The 24,220-nt window shown below is 42.3% G+C and overlaps 1 protein-coding gene across 3 annotated transcripts in view; it reads right to left on the reverse strand.

Moving 5' to 3' along the window:
• Positions 1–12,900, reverse strand: part of clta (clathrin, light chain A) — a 41,808-nt gene extending 28,908 nt beyond the window's left edge. For 2 of the 3 annotated variants that reach the window (XM_034187682.1, XM_034187680.1), the window contains exons 1-3: positions 12,602–12,897; positions 12,124–12,152; positions 11,220–11,337 (exon numbers count right to left, since the gene is read on the reverse strand). In XM_034187682.1, the coding sequence (XP_034043573.1) occupies positions 11,220–11,337; positions 12,124–12,152; positions 12,602–12,779 (325 nt within the window). In that variant the 5' untranslated portion in view covers positions 12,780–12,897. Of the gene's footprint in view, positions 1–11,219; positions 11,338–12,123; positions 12,153–12,601 lie in introns of all 3 variants that reach the window. The other variant, XM_034187681.1, reaches the window with a different exon arrangement.
• Positions 12,901–24,220: the final 11,320 nt, after the last annotated feature.

Raw genomic sequence — 24,220 nt, forward strand, 5'->3', positions numbered from 1 at the left:
GTAAGCTACAGAGTGAGCAAATCTTAAACTTTTATTAAACCCGTGACATCTTGAAGACCAGATGTAGGCTTGTCAAAAATTGCTTCAACTTAGACAACCTTCAAGCCACTACATTCTCATCTTCTCTATGTGTTAAAAATTTCACTGTCATTAAAGCTCAGGAGGTGCCACCAGACATGCTCGTATTACAATAAATAAAGCACAACTATAACTTGTGCGTTGCCCATGGGGATCCACGGGCGCTAGATTGGGTAGTGTTTGTAAAATTGTTGATATTTTTCAAGGGTGGTAATAAATTGTGCAGTTTCTATAATGAGTTGGAATGGTGTGTGATTCCAGAATGTTTTTAGAACCTTAGACATTACAACTCAACAGTTTTTAGAAGAACTCAACCCTTTTATTTCCTGTTAATTATGCAATTTTAGTTTACTGTCTTAATTTATAAACTTGTTTAGGTTCTTTTTATCATATACATACTATATTTCTATTTTTTGTCTTTTGATTTTTAAATGGACCACAATGGAAGTAAGTTTTCATTTTCTTGTGTCATCCATGTATTTTTAACATATTTACAATTATATTATGTACTTACTAAATAAAATCATACATTAATGCTTTCAACAATATAGACGATTCACCGACGCTGCTGGATTGGCATGCGAGTCCAGAAAGTAAATACAACCCCTGGCAAAAATTATGGAATCACCGGCCTCGGAGGATGTTCATTCAGTTGTTTAATTTTGTAGAAAAAAAAGCAGATCACAGACATGACACAAAACTAAAGTCATTTCAAATGGCAACTTTCTGGCTTTAAGAAACACTATAAGAAATCAGGAAAAATAATTGTGGCAGTCAGTAACGGTTACTTTTTTAGACCAAGCAGAGGGAAAAAAAATATGGAATCACTCAATTCGGAGGAAAAAATTATGGAATCATGAAAAACAAGAACGCTCCAACACATCACTAGTATTTTGTTGCACCACCTCTGGCTTTTATAACAGCTTGCAGTCTCTGAGGCATGGACTTAATGAGTGACAAACAGTACTCTTCATCAATCTGGCTCCAACTTTCTCTGATTGCTGTTGCCAGATCAGCTTTGCAGGTTGGAGCCTTGTCATGGACCATTTTCTTCAACTTCCACCAAAGATTTTCAATTGGATTACGATCCGGACTATTTGCAGGCCATGACATTGACCCTATGTGTCTTTTTGCAAGGAATGTTGTCACAGTTTTTGCTCTATGGCAAGATGCATTATCACCTTGAAAAATGATATCATCCCCAAACATCCTTTCAATTGATGGGATAAGAAAAGTGTCCAAAATATCAACGTAAACTTGTGCATTTATTGATGATGTAATGACAGCCATCTCCCCAGTGCCTTTACCTGACATGCAGCCCCATACCATCAATGACTGTGGAAATTTACGTTCTCTTCAGGCAGTCATCTTTATAAATCTCATTGGAACGGCACCAAACAAAAGTTCAAGCATCATCACCTTGCCCAATGCAGATTCGAGATTCATCACTGAATATGACTTTCATCCAGTCATCCACAGTCCACGATTGCTTTTCCTTAGCCCACTGTAACCTTGTTTTTTTGTGTTTAGGTGTTAATGATGGCTTTTGTTTAGCTTTTCTATATGTAAATCCCATTTCCCTTAGGCGGTTTCTTACAGTTCGGTCACAGACGTTGACTCCAGTTTCCTCCCATTCGTTCCTCATTTGTTTTGTTGTGCATTTTCGATTTTTGAGACATATTGCTTTAAGTTTTCTGTCTTGACGCTTTGATGTCTTCCTTGGTCTACCAGTATGTTTGCCTTTAACAACCTTCCCATGTTTGTATTTGGTCCAGAGTTTAGACACAGCTGACTGAACAACCAACATCTTTTGCAACATTGCGTGATGATTTACCCTCTTAAGAGTTTGATAATCCTCTCCTTTGTTTCAATTGACATCTCTCGTGTTGGAGCCTTGATTCATGTCAGTCCACTTGGTGCAACAGCTCTCCAAGGTGTGGTCACTCCTTTTTAGATGCAGACTAACGAGCAGATCTGATTTGATGCAGGTGTTAGTTTTGGGGATGAAAATTTACAGGGTGATTCCATAATTTATTCCTCAGAATTGAGTGAGTCCATATTTTTTCCCCTCTGCTTGATCTAAAAAAGTAACCCTTACTGACTGCCACAATTATTTTTTCTTGATTTCTTATAGTGTTTCTTAAAGCCAGGAAGTTGCCATTTGAAATTAGTTTTGTGTCATGTCTGTGATCTGCTTTTTTTCTACAAAATTAAAACAACTGAATGAACATCCTCCGAGGCCGGGGATTCCATAATTATTGCCAGGGGTTGTATTACTGCTCATTGTTCAGTGTTGTTAGCTAATATACACTCAACAAAAATATAAACGCAACACTTTTGGTTTTGCTCCCATTTTGTATGAGATGAACTCAAAGATCTAAAACTTTTTCCACATACACAATATCACCATTTCCCTCAAATATTGTTCACAAACCAGTCTAAATCTGTGATAGTGAGCACTTCTCCTTTGCTGAGATAATCCATCCCACCTCACAGGTGTGCCATATCAAGATGCTGATTAGTGCACAGGTGTGCCTTAGACTGCCCACAATAAAAGGCCACTCTAAAAGGTGCAGTTTTATCACACAGCACAATGCCACAGATGTCGCAAGATTTGAGGGAGCATGCAATTGGCATGCTGACAGCAGGAATGTCAACCAGAGCTGTTGCTCGTGTATTGAATGTTCATTTCTCTACCATAAGCTGTCTCCAAAGGCGTTTCAGAGAATTTGGCAGTACATCCAACCAGCCTCACAACCGCAGACCACGTGTAACCACACCAGCCCAGGACCTCCACATCCAGCATGTTCACCTCCAAGATCGTCTGAGACCAGCCACTCGGACAGCTGCTGAAACAATCGGTTTGCATAACCAAAGAATTTCTGCACAAACTGTCAGAAACCATCTCAGGGAAGCTCATCTGCATGCTTGTCGTCCTCATCGGGGTCTCGACCTGACTCCAGTTCGTCGTCGTAACCGACTTTAGTGGGCAAATGCTCACATTCGCCGGCGTTTGGCACATTGGAGAGGTGTTCTCTTCACAGATGAATCCCGGTTCACACTGTTCAGGGCAGATGACAGACAGCGTGTGTGGCATCGTGTGGGTGAGCGGTTTTCTGATGTCAATGTTGGGGATCGAGTGGCCCATGGTGGCGGTGGGGTTATGGTATGGGCAGGCATCTGTTATGGACGAAGAACACAGGTGCATTTTATTGATGGCATTTTGAATGCACAGAGATACCGTGACGAGATCCTGAGGCCCATCCAAGATACATCCAAGAACATCACCTCATGTTGAAGCAGGATAATGCACGGCCCCATGTTGCAAGGATCTGTACACAATTCTTGGAAGCTGAAAATGTCCCAGTTCTTGCATGGCCGGCATACTCACCGGACATGTCACCCATTGAGCATGTTTGGGATGCTCTGGACCGGCGTATACGACAGCGTGTACCAGTTCCTGCCAATATCCAGCAACTTCGCACAGCCATTGAAGAGGAGTGGACCAACATTCCACAGGCCACAATTGACAACCTGATCAACTCTATGCGAAGGAGATGTGTTGCACTGCATGAGGCAAATGGTGGTCACACCAGATACTGACTGGTATCCCTCCCCAATAAAACAAAACTGCACCTTTCAGAGTGGCCTTTTATTGTGGACAGTCTAAGGCACACCTGTGCACTAATCATGGTGTCTAATCAGCATCTTGATATGGCACACCTGTGAGGTGGGATGGATTATCTCAGCAAAGGAGAAGTGCTCACTATCACAGATTTAGACTGGTTTGTGAACAGTATTTGAGGGAAATGGTGATATTGTGTATGTGGAAAAAGTTTTAGATCTGAGTTCATCTCATACAAAATGGGAGCAAAACCAAAAGTGTTGCGTTTATATTTTTGTTGAGTGTATGTAGCTTCTACAAAAAAATATTAGTTCTATCAATGTTAGGTTTTGGCACCGTTCATCCTTGACCCAAATGGCAAATGTCAGCTCTCTCAGTTTGTGCATGGTTAAAATTGCACGCATGCACAGCTGTGTTTTTTCTGCATCCTGCTGTATGCAGGTGCTTTTCATTTGACAAAGAGACGGTCACGGAAGATATTAAAAACACTACACATTTCACTCATGGTGCCAACCTAACACTCAAGTCACTCATGCTAAAGCCTCTTGCACACCAGGCCTGCATAGAGTTGCACTGCGTTGCGCAACATATGCAGGAATGGCTGCGTATGTTACGCGCGCACGCGGGGGGGGGTCTTTGGCCCGCCACTACTTCTATGGTTTTGACCTACCTCTTTTTCTTCTGTGGCTTTGAAGCTTCACTGCCAACAAAGTTCAGCAGAGTCCAGTGGGATGAATAAAATCTAGCAATGCAGGTATGTACTGATAAAAAACCTAAAAGGATTTTTTGTGTAGGGCTGCATAAGGTCGGTGCAGTCAGTATGTATACCTTATTTCGGACTCAGGCTGATACAGATACGAGGGGCATGATACATAAACAGACATGTAATAAGATATTTATCACATATTACAACAAAAATGAACAATAATTATACACATGAATCGTGTAGAATGAATAACAGGTAAATCATAAAAATATGTAAATTATGGAATGTTCTTATGTCTCTCTATAAAGTCGCGAGTGTCCTCTTCACTGATGTCTCACAACTTCAGTATGGGACTCAAGTTGTAGAATTTTCCCTGCGAGGGAAACTAAAAGTCTCTCACCTTGATCAGACATCTTGGTTGAATGAAATGATATGGATCGTGTATCAGGATCCTACACTTGTCACCAGGATAACACAAAATGGGGGTGTGTCATTGGTGGGGCGAGAAATGGTGGCTCCTGATTGGATGAAAAGCGGGGCGATACAAAACCTGGTATTTCTTTTTTTGTATCACCCTGATTTTATTGATTCCAGAGCAGTAAAACTGATAGGAAAAGTGAATTATTTATCAACCCTATTTTTTTCTTGTATCTCATGAGGGCTGGTTTACGAGTATAGGGCAGATTTTTGTTGCAATGTGATAAACTGCATTATGCAATGCTACGTTATCCCGGTGTAAAAGGGGTTTAACAGCAGTATAATACTTATCTAAACTGACTAAACCAATTGAACTACAAAAACACAATATACCAATAACACTAACACCACCATTAAACTAACAGGATCCATAACATTTTAAACCCCAAACTCCCATGGTACATTGCAGTACAATATCCATTATTTATTGGTTTACTAAAATTGCAATTATCTCCAAAAATATTTGTCCTATCAACTTTAATTTTTCGCAGCATTTATCCTTAACCAGGGGCGTAGCATCAAATTCTGGGCCCTAGGTACTAGCCATATTGAAGGACCCCCCCCCCACTGTTATGTTCTTCTTTATTAACGCAGACACCAAATTTCTAATGCGTAGTCAAACCAGGTCTAAATCATGTATACCTTAGATCACACCTGGGAGTCAGAACCCTTTTTAAAGTTGGGGGAGCAATAGAGTTGGGGAGTCTGGGGGACCAAATTGCACCATTTTTTAGAAAAATGGTGCAATTTGGTGCATTCCCATCTGTTAAAATGCACAGGAATGCACCATAGTGCACCATTCCCATCTGTGAAAATGCACCAAATCGCACCCTTTTTCCTAGAAAATGGTGCAATTTGGTCCCCTAGACCCCCCAACTCAATATAGCTAGCTTTCAAGATCACCTCTCTTTTCAAAGAATTTGGTCAGCAGCTGCTTTCCCTCATTTAGTTTTCTTTCCCTGTCCTTTTTCTCTTCTTTTTTGAAATCCGGACTTTGATTTTTTAGGAAAGACATTTTATTTCAGTCTGAACACTAGGGCTGCAACTAATGATTATTTTACTAATCAGTTCATCGGTCGATTATTTTTTCGATTAATCTTTTTTTTTTTTTTGAAACTTACATGCAAGTTTTGCCATTATTTCTTTGAGTTATTATTAAAAGGACTTTGTCACACAACATCAACGTTTGACCTTGTAACAAAGTTATATTATAAGAGGTCTGTTAGAAAAGTATCCGACCTTTTTGTTTTTTTCAAAAACTATATGGATTTGAATCATGTGCGCTTGCATCAGCCAAGCTTGAACCTTCGTGCGCATGCGTGAGTTTTTTCACGCCTGTCGGTTGCGTCATTCGCCTGTGAGCAGGCTTTGTGTGAGCACTGGTCCACCCCTCTCGTCATTTTTTTATTGCGAATAAATGTCTGAACGATTTGGAGCTTTGCTGCATCAATTTTTTTCCAGAAACTGTGAGAGACCTCCAGGTGGACACCGTTCGGAAAATTAATATGGCTTTCAGGGATGATTTTATGGGGATTATACAGATTAAGTAGTGTTACTGCCGCTTTAAGGACGGCCCACAACTGCTGAGAGCGCGGCGCGCTCCCAGCGCCGATCGACATGCTCAGACCCCGCTGAAACAACCAGATCATTTCCAACGTGAAGGCTTTGTTGATCCAGGACCTCGTCTGACTTTCACAAAAAGGCAGAAGTCGTGGACATCAGCACTTTTTCAGCACATTCCACTGTTACAGGAGTTTTTTTCATGGAAAGAAAAGCGGAGGGACGTGCCACGGAGCCGTTCATTACGCGGGACAAAACCACCTCGGTGTTGGTCTCACAGGACGGCTTTCAGGTGGATTCCGGTTGCTTTTCAGTTGTGTGATTATCCGATTGTGATTGTGCATGAGCTGGACATGCCCGAACACGTCCTGGAAGGCTTCATCATGGGGTTGCTTTGCGCCACGTCTTTTCACAATTCCTGTGCTAGTCAGACGACATATCGGATCAAGACAGCGTCCAGTTTAGAATTGAACGGCACATTCCACTGTTACAGGGGTTTTTATCATGGAAAGAGGAGCCGCATGGCGCAAAGCAACGCCGTAATGAAGCCTTCCAGGACATGTTCGGGCATGTCCAGCTCATGCGCAATCACAATCGGATAATCACACGACTGAAAAGCAACCGGAATCCATCTGAAATCTACCTGAAAGCCGTCCTGTGAGACCAACACCGAGGTGGTTTTGTCCCGCGTAATGAACGGCTCCGTGGCGCGTCCCTCCGCTTTTCTTTCCATGAAAAAACTCCTGTAACAGTGGAATGTGCCGAAAAAGTGCTGATGTCCACGACTTCTGCCTTTTTGTCAAAGTCAGACAAGGTCCCGGATCAACAAAGCCTTCATGTTGGAAACGATCTGGTTGTTTCAGCGGGATCTGAGCATGTCTATCGGCGCTGGAAGCGCGCCGTGCTCTCAGCAGTTGTGGGCCATCCTTAAAGCGGCAGTAACACTTAATCTGTATAATCCCCATAAAATCGTCCCTGAAAGCCATATTAATTTTCCGAACGGTGTCCACATGGAGGTCTCTCACAGTTTCTGGAAAAAAATTAATGCAGCAAAGCTCCAAATCGTTCAGACATTTATTCGCAATAAAAAAAAAAAAACGACGAGAGGGTGGACCAGTGCTCACACAAAGCCTGCTCACAGGCAAATGACGCAACTGACAGGCGTGAAAAAACTCACGCATGCGCACAAAGGTTCAAGCTTGTCTGATGCAATCACACGTGACTCAAATCCATATGGTTTTTGAAAAAAAATTAAAAAGGTCGGATACTTTTCCAACAGACCTCGTATTCTCGTCAAAAACATACCTGGAGTAGTGTTTTGTTTTATTTTGCACATACATCATCACCGACACTCCACAAAGAGATTTCTATCAGGTTTAGATGCCTACAGCAACTATCTCAACCACTGACAACATAATACAGCAAGAGTCCACGAAAGTATTTTAAAGGCCTGATGGAAGTGTAATGTGTTATATTTAATAAGATATTTTCATGAAAAAGACAAAAATGTGCAGTTTACTGCATTTTATTTTTTTCTTGTGTAAAAACAGCTTAGATGTGGTTTGACCGAAACAAATTGTCATTAAACTTAATAAAACAGGGATGCAGTGGAGGTTTGAGTCACTCGGTGTTCACAGGAAACAGTTATTTCTATATTTATGTTCATTGTTAGTTGGTTTAATCTTTTCTGTTTTGTTTTATCAGATTCTTTTTGTCCATTTCTCTAAAACTGTATTGTGGCATTATTAGTTATTATTACTATTATTGTTGTTGTTTCTATTATTATTACTATATAAATACAAATAAATGAATAAAATATTACAATTTGTAATACATTTGAGACTCTTACGACAACAAATGCTGCAAGAGCTTAATGCTAGTGAAGGGATGATGATACATTGACACACTACACAAACTGTCGGCACTGTATTGACAGTTGGTCGCTCAATAGTGACCCCTGCAGTAGTTATAAAATCATTGCAGGTAAATAAAATGAAAAGATGGAAAAGCTAACGTGCTGCAAAAGCAGCATCAGCCTGTGAAATAGTTAATCGCCAGTCCTCTATTTAAAATATAATCTCATCATTGCATAATTTCATGTGCTCAATTTGTGTGTCGAGTTAAGCTGTTCATGATAAGAGTTTAAAATTTGCTTTAAAATTTGCCCCCCGCCCTCCCTCGCCCTCACCAACAGCCCCATCGCCGCTTCCTTGGCACCACCATCACCCAGGACCTCAAGTGGGAGTCAACCATCAGCTCCCTCATCAAGAAGGCCCAGCAGAGGATGTACTTCCTGCGGCAGCTGAAGAAGGCCAAGCTGCCTGTCCAGCTGATGGTGCAGTTCTACACGGCCATCATCGAGTCCATCCTCTGCTCCTCCATCACGGTGCGGTACGCCAGGGCTACAGCCAGGGACAGACAGACTGCAGCGCGTTGTGGCCTCTGTTGAGAAGGTGATCGGCTGTAGCCTTCCATCTCTCCACGACCTGCACGTCTCCAGGACTCTGGGCCGAGCAGGTCGGATCACAGCCGACCCTTCTCACCCTGCACACAGTCTATTCAAACCACTCCCCTCGGGCAGGAGGCTACGGTCCATCCGGACCAGAACAGTTTCTTCCCCTCTGCCGTTAGATTCATGAACTCCTCATAACTCAGTCATCTTAACCTTAACTCTGTCACTTTAGACAATGTACTTGGGTTTTAATTGCACTCCTCCCACTGCACTGTTTATTTCTGTTCCTCTTTCTTTCTGTTGCACACAGCCTTTCATATTTCATGTCATTTTTTATCTTATATTTTGTCTTATCTTGGCACATATTGTATATTTTATCTTAGCATTTTATATTGCTCTGTTTAATGTTGCACCATTATATCGAAGCAAATTCCTAGTCTGTGAATCCTGTTCATTGGCAATGGCAATAAACTTCTTCTGATTCTTAAAACCCTGTTTGTGTAAATGCTAAACTGAGTTGGTTTGTAAAATATAGCAAATTTGTCTGTAATAAAAGTCAGAGTTAAAATTTGTAACTTATGTATAGCAATTTGTTATCTTAAGTGTTAAAGCATATGAAATAAAAGACTAAAAGTAGATTCATTTATGCATTTTTATTGAGGAACAAATGTTTCTGAAGTGTCTTTGCTCCAAGGCGATTTCTCCTCTTACACACCAGTTCACCTGCCTTAGAAAAAAACTCTTTCACAAGGTACAGATGAAGATGGTGAGCATAAACATTTCAGTGCGAGTTGATAAAGGTGTGGATATGTTTTCTGGTTATTCTTCCAGTATTGTAAAGGAGTACAAACATATGTTATCTTATCTGGTGTCAAAAGATCAAAATTATTCCAGACTGGGGAAACGTCTTTGAACGAACCATGAAGTCAGTGGAACAAGGTGAGGGCAAGCAAAAATCCACCAGCAAAACTCCATCCAACAAATCTGCAACATGTCGATACAGTTTCCTTATAAACACAATTTGGCATGGCGCAGTCGAACGACATAGTTCCTGTAACGGTCACGTGATTTTGTCTTAAAGCGATACACGCACCAATACGGAGTTTCACTCTTGTGTGCTCAGCACAGTGTTGACGCACCAGTGTTGTTCATCCCATCACTACTTAATGCTTTTCTTCAACATTGTAAACGCCATAGACATGCTAACGCGTCAGCATAGGTCCCGTTTTTAAGTTATAAAATACATCTATCAACTGTTTCAGAAGACCATAATAGGTCAGATTAACATAAAAAGGTAAATGTTACTCACAGACATATGCTTTTTGGGGTTTTAGTGGGGAAAATTAAGACTAAGCAAAATAAAACACTGAATCAAAAAAGCACCATCAAATCACTGCTTCGATCTGTGAATCACTGCTTCGATTGGTTCAAGGTTCAAAGCAAAGCCGTGCTGCAGAAACGGTTGATTTATATGGAAGACACGAAACATTTGCGGTAAAACAAAGTTATTTAACAACTAACTGATGACTAAATTAGTTGACAACTATTTTAATAATCGATTAGTTGTTTCAGCAGTACTAAACACCTCCTCTTTCTGTCAGATCCCACATTTGGGGTGTGTGTGGGGGGGGGGGTGTTGCCTGTGTGCCTGGACTAAACCATTGTACAACTGTGCAGGGGCGGGAAGGGCCCTCAGAGATCTTTCAATATTACCCATGGTACTATGTACCCAGGGCCCTGGGTACATAGTACGCCCCTGTCCTTGACCAAAAATACATAAACAGCAAAAGTCAGCTCTCCACGTTTTTGCGTGATCGCAAGCCATACACATGCACACACAGAGAGGCCACTTGCCTATTATAATATAGATTGCTGAAGTTGGTATATTATAATCCCTGAGGTCCACTGAACTCTTCCTTAACTTTAGCACCAGTACCATAAATGTATTTCTTGTGTGACTACCATGAAGTAGAAGTTCCTTACTGGCAACTTCTAACCACTTGAGAGAGCTCTCAAGCTGTCTTCAATAACAGAGAGTAATCTTGATTTTTGCTTTATGAAAATTGATAACTTGCTTTCATATATAAGTTTTAAAGTAGCAGAAAATGTTTGGAATTCTCAGCACTTAAGACAGAAATGGCACCTTGCAACGCCTAATAAATACAGGCCCGGATCTGCTGTGACAACCCAGGGATGAAATAATTTTTTAATCATTATTTCTGGGGCAATGCATCATGTGACAAAAGTAACCATCATTATTATAGGAATAAAAAGATGCACCGTTCTCTTAAAAAAAAGACCAAATTTAGACCTGTGCTTACCCAGTATCTCCAGCCTCTCTCTCTGTTCCTCCCTCCACTTGCGCAGGCTTTCAGGTTCAGCCTGCAGTCGGTCAGCATTAGAAATTGCTGCATAGGCATCTGATGGGCCATTGCTTTCCTGATGAACAACATACATAAATAAGAATAATACAGACATAAATATATCACTTCGTGTACTTACCTTTTGGTTTTGTTCACTGTAAAATCAGCTATCAAATTCACTTCCTTGCATTAGCTGTCACTCATCCACTTCAGAAAATTAAGATTAATGCAACAAGCCCCCCTTCCCAAAATTATTGTAATCTAGTGTTTTTTTTTTTCCACCAATAGCTTCTCCTGCTGCTAGAAATAAGCCCTGACAATGCAAAAAGCAGTAATGTTGCAATGACAGCACAGGAAAAGGAAGCTGGAGCTTTTTGTAACAGAAAAAAAAATATATATATATCTTAGGAGTGAAGCTTTTGTCTTACTGTGCAAAGAAAAATAAATAAATAATCCCATCCAATTTCAAGGTTATTTACGCAATATAAAATCATATTGTGATGTTGGAAACATATGCTTGGATCAATGCCATCCACATCCTCGCTAGCCATAATTTACATGCACTGTGAGATGCTGGAACTCTACTGGTGCTGCAGTGCATTCTGGGAAGCTCAGGGGGCCGACAGGAGAATTATGAGAAACGTTAAAGCGCCGAATGTTTTGATTGCAGTGCCTCTCTGGCAAGCAAGGCATTATGGGATATCTCAATAGTGTGAATGGTAAAACTTGTCACCAGCTGCTTGTTGTCACGTCAGTGACTGACCTGACACAGAAGCAAACCGGAAGTGATGTTGCCACGACCCAAATAATACGAATAGCACACCAAAAAAAGGGTGACAATGGGATTGGGTTAAATTATTACCCCATGAAGGTCTCCGTTGATAGCACCATCTAGAAAAAAAGAGATAGAAATGGATCAGGCAAGCAAAAAACAAACTAGGAGGGAACTGCTTAGTTTTGTTATTTCTGGCCACTGTTGTACTTTGTAGAATCAATTAGCATTTCACTATCCGGGTATTTTATAGGCAATAAATTAACATTTCTGCCCTTAATCGGTCTCTTTCGATAGCTTCAGCTGCCAGCAAGAAGATTACATAGAAACGTCTCGGTCGTTTTTAAAACCTAACGAAAACTTGAATAAAACACTGTAATCCATCCGTTTGTTTTTCGGAACCGCGTCCGAAGCAATTTGCACAAGACATTAGCAAAGCCTTAGCAAGCAGACTAACTGAGCACGAGTACAAAGACATAGGCACAAATGTATAATAACAAAACTTACTATCCACTGACGGCTAACTAACATTTATTAACTAGTTAAACAAGTGTCTCAGGCTACGAACCGTTTGAGTCTCCCAGAGACGAAGGAATCTCTCCGCTGTCCAGGATGCTGAAACCTTCGTCGTTTTCAATCCCCGCAATATCGCTCTCCTGCTGGGCCAGAAAAGCCGCAGCTGGGTCTTCTTCCGAGCCCACACCATTACCGGCGGCAGGAGCGTTCAGCATATCGAAGTCATCCATGTTCTGCCTATACTAACAGAGCCGCTAACACACAGGCGTAAGAACCAAGCGATTAATTCAACTGGAAGGACGAAAAGGAAGGGAAAAAAAAGGCTTATTGCAGACACGGAAACAAATGAGCACCCAATCAAACTCTACAAAGTATGATCGATAACAGAACTCACCAACCAAGTAACAGCTTGCGTAAAACTCGACAAATCAAATCGTTGAACCCGCCTACATACGAATCCCGTGATCTGCTGCGTGCTGCCATGATAACTGCTGCAGCCGCAGGTTTAAGAAAAAAATCTAACCGCAGGTTAAATATATGTTCACATGATGAAATTTTATTTAACTTTGTATGAAAAAATAAACCTTATAAGCCTAATATGTTCACAACTTGATAAAAATTTCATTTAACTTTATATGAAAAAATGACAAAAGGATGTTCTCACCACCAGTAGCTAAGGAGGACTTGCTGTTCTAACCTTTATCATATTTAATCATATTCATTTAGCTGGATTTAAAAAATTATTAAAAATTCAGATAGGCTATAGAATCTTTCCCTAATTATATTTGTAGCAAAATCTGTGGCTTCTAAGGCTTTGTTTTGACACCCCCACCTTCAAAATTAGAGACCTCTGATTATTTCAAACTGTTTATATCATCAGTTTTACAACCCCTGGCAAAAATTATGGAATCACCGGCCTCAGAGGATGTTCATTCAGTTGTTTAATTTTGTAGAAAAAAAGCAGATCACAGACATGACACAAAACTAAAGTCATTTCAAATGGCAACTTTCTGGCTTTAAGAAACACTATAAGAAATCAAGAAAAAAAAGATTGTGGCAGTCAGTAACGGTTACTTTTTTAGACCAAGCAGAGGAAAAAAATATGGAATCACTCAATTCTGAGGAAAAAATTATGGAATCACCCTGTAAATTTTCATCCCCCAAATTAACACCTGCATCAAATCAGATCTGCTCATTGGCATTGACCCTATGCCATGACATTGACCCTATGTGTCTTTTTGCAAGGAATGTTTTTGCAGTTTTTGCTCTATGGCAAGATGCATTATCATCTTGAAAAATGATTTCATCATCCCCAAACATCCTTTCAATTGTCCAAAATATCAACATAAACTTGTGCATTTATTGATGATGTAATGACAGCCATCTCTCCAGTGCCTTTACCTGACATGCAGCCCCATATCATCAATGACTGTGGAAATTTACATGTTCTCTTCAGGCAGTCATCTTTATAAATCTCATTGGAAAGGCACCAAACAAAAGTTCCAGCATCATCACCTTGCCCAATGCAGATTCGAGATTCATCACTGAATATGACTTTCATTCAGTCATCCACAGTCCACAATTGCTTTTCCTTAGCCCATTGTAACCTTGTTTTTTTCTGTTTAGGTGTTAATGATGCCTTTCGTTTAGCTTTTCTGTATGTAAATCCCATTTCCTTTAGGCGGTTTCTTACAGTTCGGTCACAGACGTTGACTCCAGTTTCCTCCCATTCGTTCCTCATTTGTTTTGTTGTACATTTTTCGATTTTTGAGACATATTGCTTTAAGTTTTCTGTCTTGACGCTTTGATGTCTTCCTTGGTCTACCAGTATGTTTGCCTTTAACAACCTTCCCATGTTGTTTGTATTTGGTCCAGAGTTTAGACACAGCTGACTGTGAACAACCAACATCTTTTGCAACATTGCGTGATGATTTACTCTCTTTTAAGAGTTTGATAATCCTCTCCTTTGTTTCAATTGACATCGCTCGTGTTGGAGCCATGATTCATGTCAGTCCACTTGGTGCAACAGCTCTCCAAGGTGTGTTCACTCCTTTTTAGATGCAGACTAACGAGCAGATCTGATATGATGCAGGTGTTAGTTTTGGGGATGAAAATTTACAGGGTGATTCCATAATTTTTTCCTCAGAATTGAGTGATTCCATATTTTTTTCCTCTGCTTGGTCTAAAAAAGTAACCGTTACTGACTGCCACAATCTTAAAGCCAGAAAGTTGCCATTTGAAATGACTTTAGTTTTGTGTCATGTCTGTGATCTGCTTTTTTTCTACAAAATTAAACAACTGAATGAACATCCTCCGAGGCCGGTGATTCCATAATTTTTTACCAGGGGTTGTATTAATATAACAAATTTTCTAAGTTTCTAACTCAGACATGTCAGTTGATGAATCCTTGGACGAACTCTCTAGAGATTCAGCCACACTTACTGCAGACAACATGGAGGAGTAGACAATGTCTCACTTGTTTCTCCGGAAAGGTTTGAAGAAGCAAAGCTTCGGATAATCTCTTCTGAGCCAATATTTTAGCTTGTTGTTCCTGTGTAAACCATCTCAGTGTCTTGGGTGACCACTGTATTGTGGGCAAGGTTGGGTAGGATTACTTTGAAAGAATACATGTGGATTACATGTATGTATGTACTTACATTTGGATTACTTGCAATCTGATTACTTTTGGATTACATTTCAAAGTAAACCTACCCAACCTTGATTGTGGGAGAGGTCAGAGTTCACTCGTGCCAAACACAGCCAAGACGTGTGAGCAGCCATTCAAAGGACCTGTCGTACGTTTTTAATGTCCCAGTTAGCAAGACAACATAAAACTATTCATGATTGTAAGTCTCTCCACACTCGTGTGCTAATAATTAGTGATTGCTGAGGTATTTTATTCCTCCTACTCTGAGAGCTAGCAGGTGCATTTCCGGAAAATGTCTCACTCTGCAATTCTCTGCATTTTTCGGTGTGTGACACACATTTTAGAATGACCAGAAACATCCCAATGACTGACAGACAGAGGGAAACAAACCTGCTCCGTCCAAAAACAAAACTTCTGAGCTTTCATTCGAAAGTGATGGCTCGGATTTACAGACAGGAGACAAGAAAGGACACACTTCACCCTGAAACTCTTATTTTCCCAACATTATCTTTATTTAACAACAACAACAGCAAACACTTAGCAAAACCAAATATATACTGTACAGCCACACAATTAAAGATGTGGTACTGGTATACACATAGCAGCTAACACTCACTCAGAAACAGAACCAGAAGCTTTAGCAGCAGATTAAACATTCACTCATAGAACAGAAAGAAAAAAGCCTATATCTAAAAAAAATTGTTGTCCCCTTGTGATCTTATAGTTGACTGGCTCTAAACCCAGTATGCAGAATTTTGGATCTAAAGGAATTCAAATTAGGGAATAACCCTGTTGTGTCTGATGATTTGCGCATGTTCATGCTGGATTTGACAGTCGCTAATCGAATTTTACCGGCAACGCGTGAGCGTTAAAGCGTCACCGGTAAAACAGATATTTCCAAACCATAATCTAGTAATGGCAATTTCGAAGCCTCGTGAACCAATGAGCCACTGCAACACAACTGGCTGAAAATCAACACACTGCTCTGACGCGTTTGATACAGTTTGAAGGGTGACATCTGCTGGATTGCTTTGAGAATTACCATGAGCGAGTGATCTGACAAATATGTTTGCAGTAATTCATGACTGATGTGGTTTGTTCTTGAAAAATACTAATAAAAAAAGTCATATGTATTATTGTGTCTTTTTAATGTAATAAATAGTACCTACAGATGCACACATAATGGTTATGACAGCCTTTATTGTAGACTATATGTAGATTTATTATTCCTCAAGATTTGGATAAAATGTGACGGGAAAAGTGAGGAAGGCATGTGCTTCTGCAACTGGTGCTTATGTTGCTGTAATTTGTAAATTAGGATAGAGGGGATAGGAGACGGTGATTGTGCAACTTTCAACAATTTTTATTCAAAAAAATAATAATTTTAACGGTGCTGGGCTTTAATTGGCTCCTCTTCTGCCTCACCACCTCTCCAGCTTTGGAGAAGACCCGCTCGCAAGGCACTGATGTTGCTGCATCGACAAATATTTTTTTGCCATTCTCTGTAAATTGGGATAGACTGCGGCTCGTGTCACCCAGTATTTGAGCGGGTCCTCTCCTCTGGAGAGGTAGGGCTCCGACAAGAAGCGTTGAACCTCCACTGTGGCATCTGCGGTCGCGCTGTGTGTTCTTTGGGTTGCGGCTACAATAAAAAGGAACAATAAATTATCCTTTGAACATTTCTTGACATGTTTCTATCATTGAATGATACAAACCAACTCTGCTGTCCAGTAGTTCCCACAGGCTATCTCCACTCTCCTGCCTCTGCACCTCCTGTGGTGCAGCCTGATAAAGTTGATCATATGTAAGATGCAAGTATATGTGTAACAAAATAACAGAGCTTATCAAATGACAGTCTACCTGTGATGTAGATGGCATCCTCTCCTGTCGAACTGCAGAAGCACATTCAGCTGTTAGTCTGTTTACTGCATCCTGGGCATGTGATTGGTTTCCAAAAGCTACCGTTTTGAAACGCGGATCGAGAATTGTTGAAAATGCAAGGACCCTCACTGTTTCCACATTGCATCTGGCAGTCAAGAGATGTTGCAAGTGATGAGTGAGTTCAATAGCGGTGCAGTTAACCAGTCCTGCAGCCTTTGTTGCCAGTTTATGTTGAACCATTCGGATGAGAGGGATAACCTTTGAAGCTGATACAGTTTTTTCCGCCGACAGCTCGGTTGTGGCCATATTAAATGGTGCCAGTACATCCAGGCAATCACTTATGGTGTCATACTCACTGAATGAGAGGGGAGGTATATCTGTGGTGAGGGATGCAAGGGCTGCTCCGACTGGTTCACGCTGCTCATACAACCTCTGGAGCATGGAAAATGTTGAATTCCAGTGTGTTTCCAGTTCTTGTATTAGTTTGTGTTGTGGTTTCTGTAGCTGTTTTTGAATGTCACCGAGTTTCTCTTTTGCTTTGACACTGGTTTTAAAATACATCACAATCCGATGAGCTTTTAGTATTATGTCTGCAAGAACTGGAGTTGAATCCAGGGCTTTCTTGACAACAAGGTTGAAACTGTGTGCAAAGCATGGCACACTGTGCACGTTTAGCAACTGAGCACATCGAATCATATTTGCAGCATTGTCTGTGATTATACAGTGGACTTTCTGTCTCAAGCCCCATTGTTCAAGTTGCAGCTCCATGGCATCCCTTAAATGCTCTGCAGTGTGTGACTGGGTGAAATGTCCCACTCCCAGCAAAACACTTGCTAGCTCAGTGTTGTTTTCTTTTATGTAGTGGCAGGTGATCCCAAGACAGGCATCCATGTTCATTGATGTCCACATATCAGCAGTCAGACTTACTGACTCTGCCTTTTCCAGCTCAGCCATGGCCTTCTTTTTGTCCTCTTCGTATTTCTTCTCCACCATACATTTTAAAGTTTGGCGAGAAGGCAAGGCATATGTTGGGTCAAACCTTTGTAGTAGAGCCCTGAAGGCTTTGCTCTCTATGTTGAACGGTTGTGCATCTTGCACAACATAGTCCACCAGTGCCTCATCCAACTCAGCTTGTCTGCCTTTAATGGAAATACAGTATGACATGCTGAGCTATTTTTGTTTAAGAGTATGCTCTAATCTTAGATAAGGAATAAAATTGTTATGTGCAGACGCAGGTTGAGGAGCGGACCAATGTCTGACCGAACCCAGCGCTAAATAACCAGAAAGCGGTTCCACAAACAAAACGATTTTATTTCCACTCCGGTGCAATAATTAGTGTACAACATAAATATGTGGTTTGTCTGGTGGAGTGAAGGACGGCGCGCTCTCCAGCGCCCAAAAGGATCAAAGCCTCGGCGCTTCTGGACTCAGATTCACCGCCAAACACCCCCCAGGTGGACACGACAAACTGACTCTGTGAAGGATGGAAAAGGTGAGGTAAGTCAGAGCTACAGCAAATATCCCTCAGAGGCACACACTATCAGCAACACATTCAGGTCTGAATTTAAGCTTTATGTAAATGAGCAGCTTCTCACAAAAGGTGGAGGATCATCAGTCCGTATGCCACGGCAGTGAGAAGCAAACTGCACAATTCTCATCAATGTTCAAATACACTGCGTAACAAAATACCAAATTACTATTAACGATCATTCAGACAATAATCACCTCTGATGTGTGCTGACAGCATGTGTCCCTCACCTGTCCTCCTTCACAGGCACGATGTGTCAAACCCTGGCGCGGTCCTCAGCGTCTCACAAACGAACGTCACAAGGTCGAGTTCCCGGCAATTCTGCTTGAATCACTCATGGCTTAAATGCAGAACGCCATCTCATTATCTGCTTCAGCTGAAAGTCTTTAAGTTTACACGTGAGCATCATCCACAGGTGCTGCGAGTCAGTAGGCCTGCACGTAAACATCCTCCACAGGTGCAGCTAATAATGCTGATGAGGGTGAAGGACTCTTCTGCCAGCACCTTCTCCACAGACAAAAACCAGTTTGCATACCACCTGGAGAGCAAAGAAAAGAAAACAACACAAAAACATCCAGCCAAACCCCCCAACACACAACAGTACCCCCCCCATCAACGGGAAGCCTCCCGGCAACCGAACAGACCAGGCCCGAGAACAACACCTCCCTCCGGGGTCCATGACAGAAAGCAGACGGCAGGACAGGGCACCGCGGCTGGAAGGCCGGCTGGCATAAACAAAAACCCCAAACAAGTCCCATATACAACCCAACATAGAAGAAAAACACATAACCCACCCAAACCCTCCCCAGGGGACCGTCCCATCCAACCCCGGGAAGAAAAGAAAAACTCCCAAATGCAATAACCCAACACAGCCCCAACAACACAATACAAACATAAATTCACAAAGAAAAATAACAAACAACCCCCCCCCCCCCCAGAACGATATGCAGAGCCCCCCCCCCCCCAGAAGACCTTTACTGCCAGTTCCAGGAGAGAACAACCAAAACCGGAATCTTACAGAGGTCCCCAGGTTTACACAGAGGAACAGCGCCCCCCAGAGGACCGTACCATCAACCCCAGGAGGCACCCTCCCCTCAACCCAGGAACCCCAGACCCGGCCACACTTGGTTAATCGGCCCCACAATCAATTCCCCCCCAGAGGACCGTCCCATCGACCCTGGAGGTGGAACCTGGAAGGAAACATAACAACACAAAAATCCAACCCCCAGCTGACTTCATTAAAACACCCCGGGGGCAAAATAAAACAACTCTCAAACCCTGTTACCCCCCCCCCCCCAGCACCCCGAAAGACCCCAGATCACTCCCAGAGCCTATCGTTAGCACAATTTTGGCGAACGGCACAAAACTACTAAGCTGGGGAAGGAAACAGGAAAAACTAACCCGGTCCCATCCCCGAAGCGCAGCGGAAAACCGGAAAGACGTCCGGTGCCCCAACCCGACCATACCACCAGCCTATCGGGAGGGGTGGAACTACCGAAATGGCGAACGGCAACAGATCGGCCCACCACTCCGACTGAGGTATGTTCCCGCTGCACCACACCCCGGTAACACCAATGACGAACGGTCAAAGGCCCACCGGGGCTGGAGAGAAACCGGGCCCTAACCAAACCCAAAAAAACGCCCCTGACAACCCACCCCCTAGGTGCAGAGGTCTTCTGAGAAACGCTCAGCGTGACCAACCTGCACCACCCCACAACCCAAAACACAAAACGGTCTCAGAGCAATGTGAGGTTGGGGTTAGGGAAGCAGGGAAATAAAAAACAACAAAACAAAACGACCCAATCCTCAAACAGAAAATACCTAAGTCCAAATAATGAAAACAAACGATTACCTGAGTCCAGCCGAGCTCCGAACTGCCAGTCGTTCACTCCTCCAGAACCGCCTCTAAATCCCCAAACAATTTATAACCCCTTACAAAAAAAACAAAAATAGCCCAAATAACTAAACAACCAAAGGTTTTTTTTTTTTTTTTTTTCCATTTTTATGCCTGTCCCAGAACACCTGGAGATACGTCATCACTATCTTTCTTGACGCTTATGTGACCGGGGCAATATGGCGGTTTCAGCTCGTTTCCCACATAAGGCTCCGGATGACAAATGATTGGTTCGGAAGCCGAATCTCTGGGTGACAGAGTTATCTGCACCGGTATCGATGGTGCCGCAGCTGGAGCAGCAGGAAGCGGAACGGCTTGCGCTGCAAGCTCCGTAACGCGGGCATCTGTTTGTTTAATTTGGTTTGCGACATGCTGTAATTGCTCCGAAATTTTCTCCAAGTGTTCTTGAACTCTTTCGGCAAACGGAACCGCTTCTGCCGCTGGGTCCATTTTGGAATGGCCAGGAACTACTGTTATGTGCAGACGCAGGTTGAGGAGCGGACCAACGTCTGACCGAACCCAGCGCTAAATAACCAGAAAGCGGTTCCACAAACAAAACGATTTTATTTCCACTCCGGTGCAATAATTAGTGTACAACATAAATATGTGGTTTGTCTGGTGGAGTGAAGGACGGCGCGCTCTCCAGCGCCCAAAAGGATCGAAGCCTCGGCGCTTCTGGACTCAGATTCACCGCCAAACACCCCCCAGGTGGACACGACAAACTGACTCTGTGAAGGATGGAAAAGGTGAGGTAAGTCAACAGAGCTACAGCAAATATCCCTCAGAGGCACACACTATCAGCAACACATTCAGGTCTGAATTTAAGCTTTATGTAAATGAGCAGCTTCTCACAACAGGTGGAGGATCATCAGTCCGTACGCCACGGCAGTGAGAAGCAAACTGCACAATTCTCATCAATGTTCAAATACACTGCGTAACAAAATACCAAATTACTATTAACGATCATTCAGACAATAATCACCTCTGATGTGTGCTGACAGCATGTGTCCCTCACCCGTCCTCCTTCACAGGCATGATGTGTCAAACCCTGGCGCGGTCCTCAGCGTCTCACAAACGAACGTCACAAGGTCGAGTTCCCGGCAATTCTGCTTGAACCACTCATGGCTTAAATACAGAACGCCATCTCATTATCTGCTTCAGCTGAAAGTCTTTAAGTTTACACGTGAGCATCATCCACAGGTGCTGCGAGTCAGTAGGCCTGCACGAAAACATCCTCCACAGGTGCAGCTAATAATGCTGATGAGGGTGAAGGACTCTTCTGCCAGCACCTTCTCCACAGACAAAAACCAGTTTGCATACCACCTGGAGAGCAAAGAAAAGAAAACAACACAAAAACATCCAGCCAAACCCCCCAACACACAACAAAAATATAGCTTACATGGCCTGATTCCTGCTCGAGGAGCTGCAGGAGCAGCAACAGAAGCAGCAGCCATTGATGTCTCAGGATGTTTGGACCTCAGGTGTCGCAGCACTGAAGACGGATTGTTACTGTACCTCAACTCTTGAGCACAAATCAAGCACTTGACCTTTTTGGGGCTTATTAGATCAAAGTGCTCCCAAGCAACTGATCGTGCTCTTTTTGGCACTGGCTCCTCCATGTCCCTTCCTCACCACTACTCTCTCTCTCTCACACACACACACACACACACACACACACACACACACACACACACACACACACACACACACACACACACACACACACACACACACACACACACACACACACACACCTTTCTCACACCTTTCACTTCACCAAAATCACAGCTCTTCAGTCACTCAGCTCAGTCTCTGATCTACCTAATATAGTCTAACCTATAACCTGTGTTGATGTACTGTGTGAATAAATGTTGTATATGAATGGATGCCTGTTGTGTTTGGTGTGTGTCTGCCTATGTGTATGTTGCTAACTTTACTAAATGAACTCTAAACTAGACCTAAATATAAACTAATACTTTCCTTGGCTCTGATTCACGTGGTAATTGCCAATAACAATGTCGCTAGCAAACTCCTCCTCTCACAAACCCACGGTTTGTGCCGCGATTCAGATCTCATTTAACTACTTGGCGGGTCGTATTGACACGCCCAGATTATTCGACTTTCCCGCGAAGCTCGACACGTGGTGTGACGTAACGAGGCCTCGCTCACAGTGGTCACATGATGGGGGCGTGCTCGAAACGCTGCTCACTGACACTTCTGGTTCACAAAGCTCGATGCTGTGTCGAGCAGACTGGCTCGATCTTAACATCACTACCATAATCCAGCATGATTTGCATCCGCAAATCATCAGACACAATCCAATTCCATGGTTTGCACGGTTTAATTTTTCTGTAAGTAATTCAGTTGGAGAATCGTTGTGAAAGGGTGGGGTCAGCTCATCAAAGCTTACCGTAGCAACAGTGTCTTCATGCCAAACTGGAAATTCTGTGAGCAGACCCACAGATTTCTCCATCTCATCAGCAGCATTGAGTTAAATCCACGGTAAATCCATCAATCAATCCAGTTAAATCCATTAAATCCAGGCATTTCGGCATTGTCGTCGTTGCACTAGTTTCTATCGCTCTCAGCTGACTGCACCATTATTGACACCTGTGCAGCAACGCGGTCAGAGTGCAGAGCTATACATCAAATGTGAAATGGTTGAACATTTTGCCACCGTCTACTCACTCATTTATGGTCTGTAATCTCAAAGGATTAACCAATCAGATTTGCGGAACAAATGTAACTGGATTACAATGGGTATTATATCCTGAATGCACTTTCTTACCGCTTCCCAGAACTTCTTTATTTCAAAACACTGCCATATAGAGTGAAAAAGTGTACCTTTTTTCTTTTCCACATTTAATACATGTATCTGGTATAGCACTGTTGTATTTATTAAGTTTTTCTAGAGTGATATATGTACGCATAAGCCGATTATACCGTAGTAGTTTAAGACACGTGTTGATTATTTGTGATTGTGCTTTTGCACAAGCTCTCTCCCAGACTTCTGTGTTAATTTCCTCATGTACGAGGGGATGTCAAAAAGTTTTGAGCCTCGCACATTTTTCCCGGTCAGATAGTTATACTTATTTCATGTAGGATCATATTGCTCACTTCAAGAGACATACCCTCTAGTTAAATGGAAAAAAATCTGTTGTGACATTCTCCTTCACCAGTAAAACACACCAGTCCACACCAGCTGGGTTGCCATGGATGCTGTGTGCGAGTGTGGTTATGAACTTCTTCCTCACCCACCCTATTATCCAGACCTAGCCCCTAGCAACTTCCACCTCTTTCCCAGGCTGAAAAAATACCTTCGGGGCCAGAGATTTGAGGATGACGATGAGGTGACTGCTGCAGCGGAAGGCTGGACCAAGATGTTGAGTTCTACCGATTGGGTATCAATGACTGGCAAACAAGATGGAACAAGTTTATGGAGTTGGAAGGGGGCTATTTTGAAAAATAAAACATTATAAGTCCAAATATCTTGCTCTTTCTGTTTGAGGCTCAAAACTTTTTGATATCCCCTCGTAAATCTTCTCTCCATGCCTCTAGGTTCTTTATAGACAACTCAGAGGACTCATCTACCAGCAGGCCATATAAATTAGATATTAACCCCCTCCTTAAACAGTCCATAATCATTACTCTTTCTAAACTAGACACGGGGAGCAGTAGCGACTGATTTTTTGTGTTCTAATGAAATTCTCAATTGTAAATA

This window comes from Thalassophryne amazonica, chromosome 15, assembly GCF_902500255.1.
Source record: "Thalassophryne amazonica chromosome 15, fThaAma1.1, whole genome shotgun sequence".
Lineage (NCBI taxonomy): Eukaryota > Metazoa > Chordata > Actinopteri > Batrachoidiformes > Batrachoididae > Thalassophryne > Thalassophryne amazonica.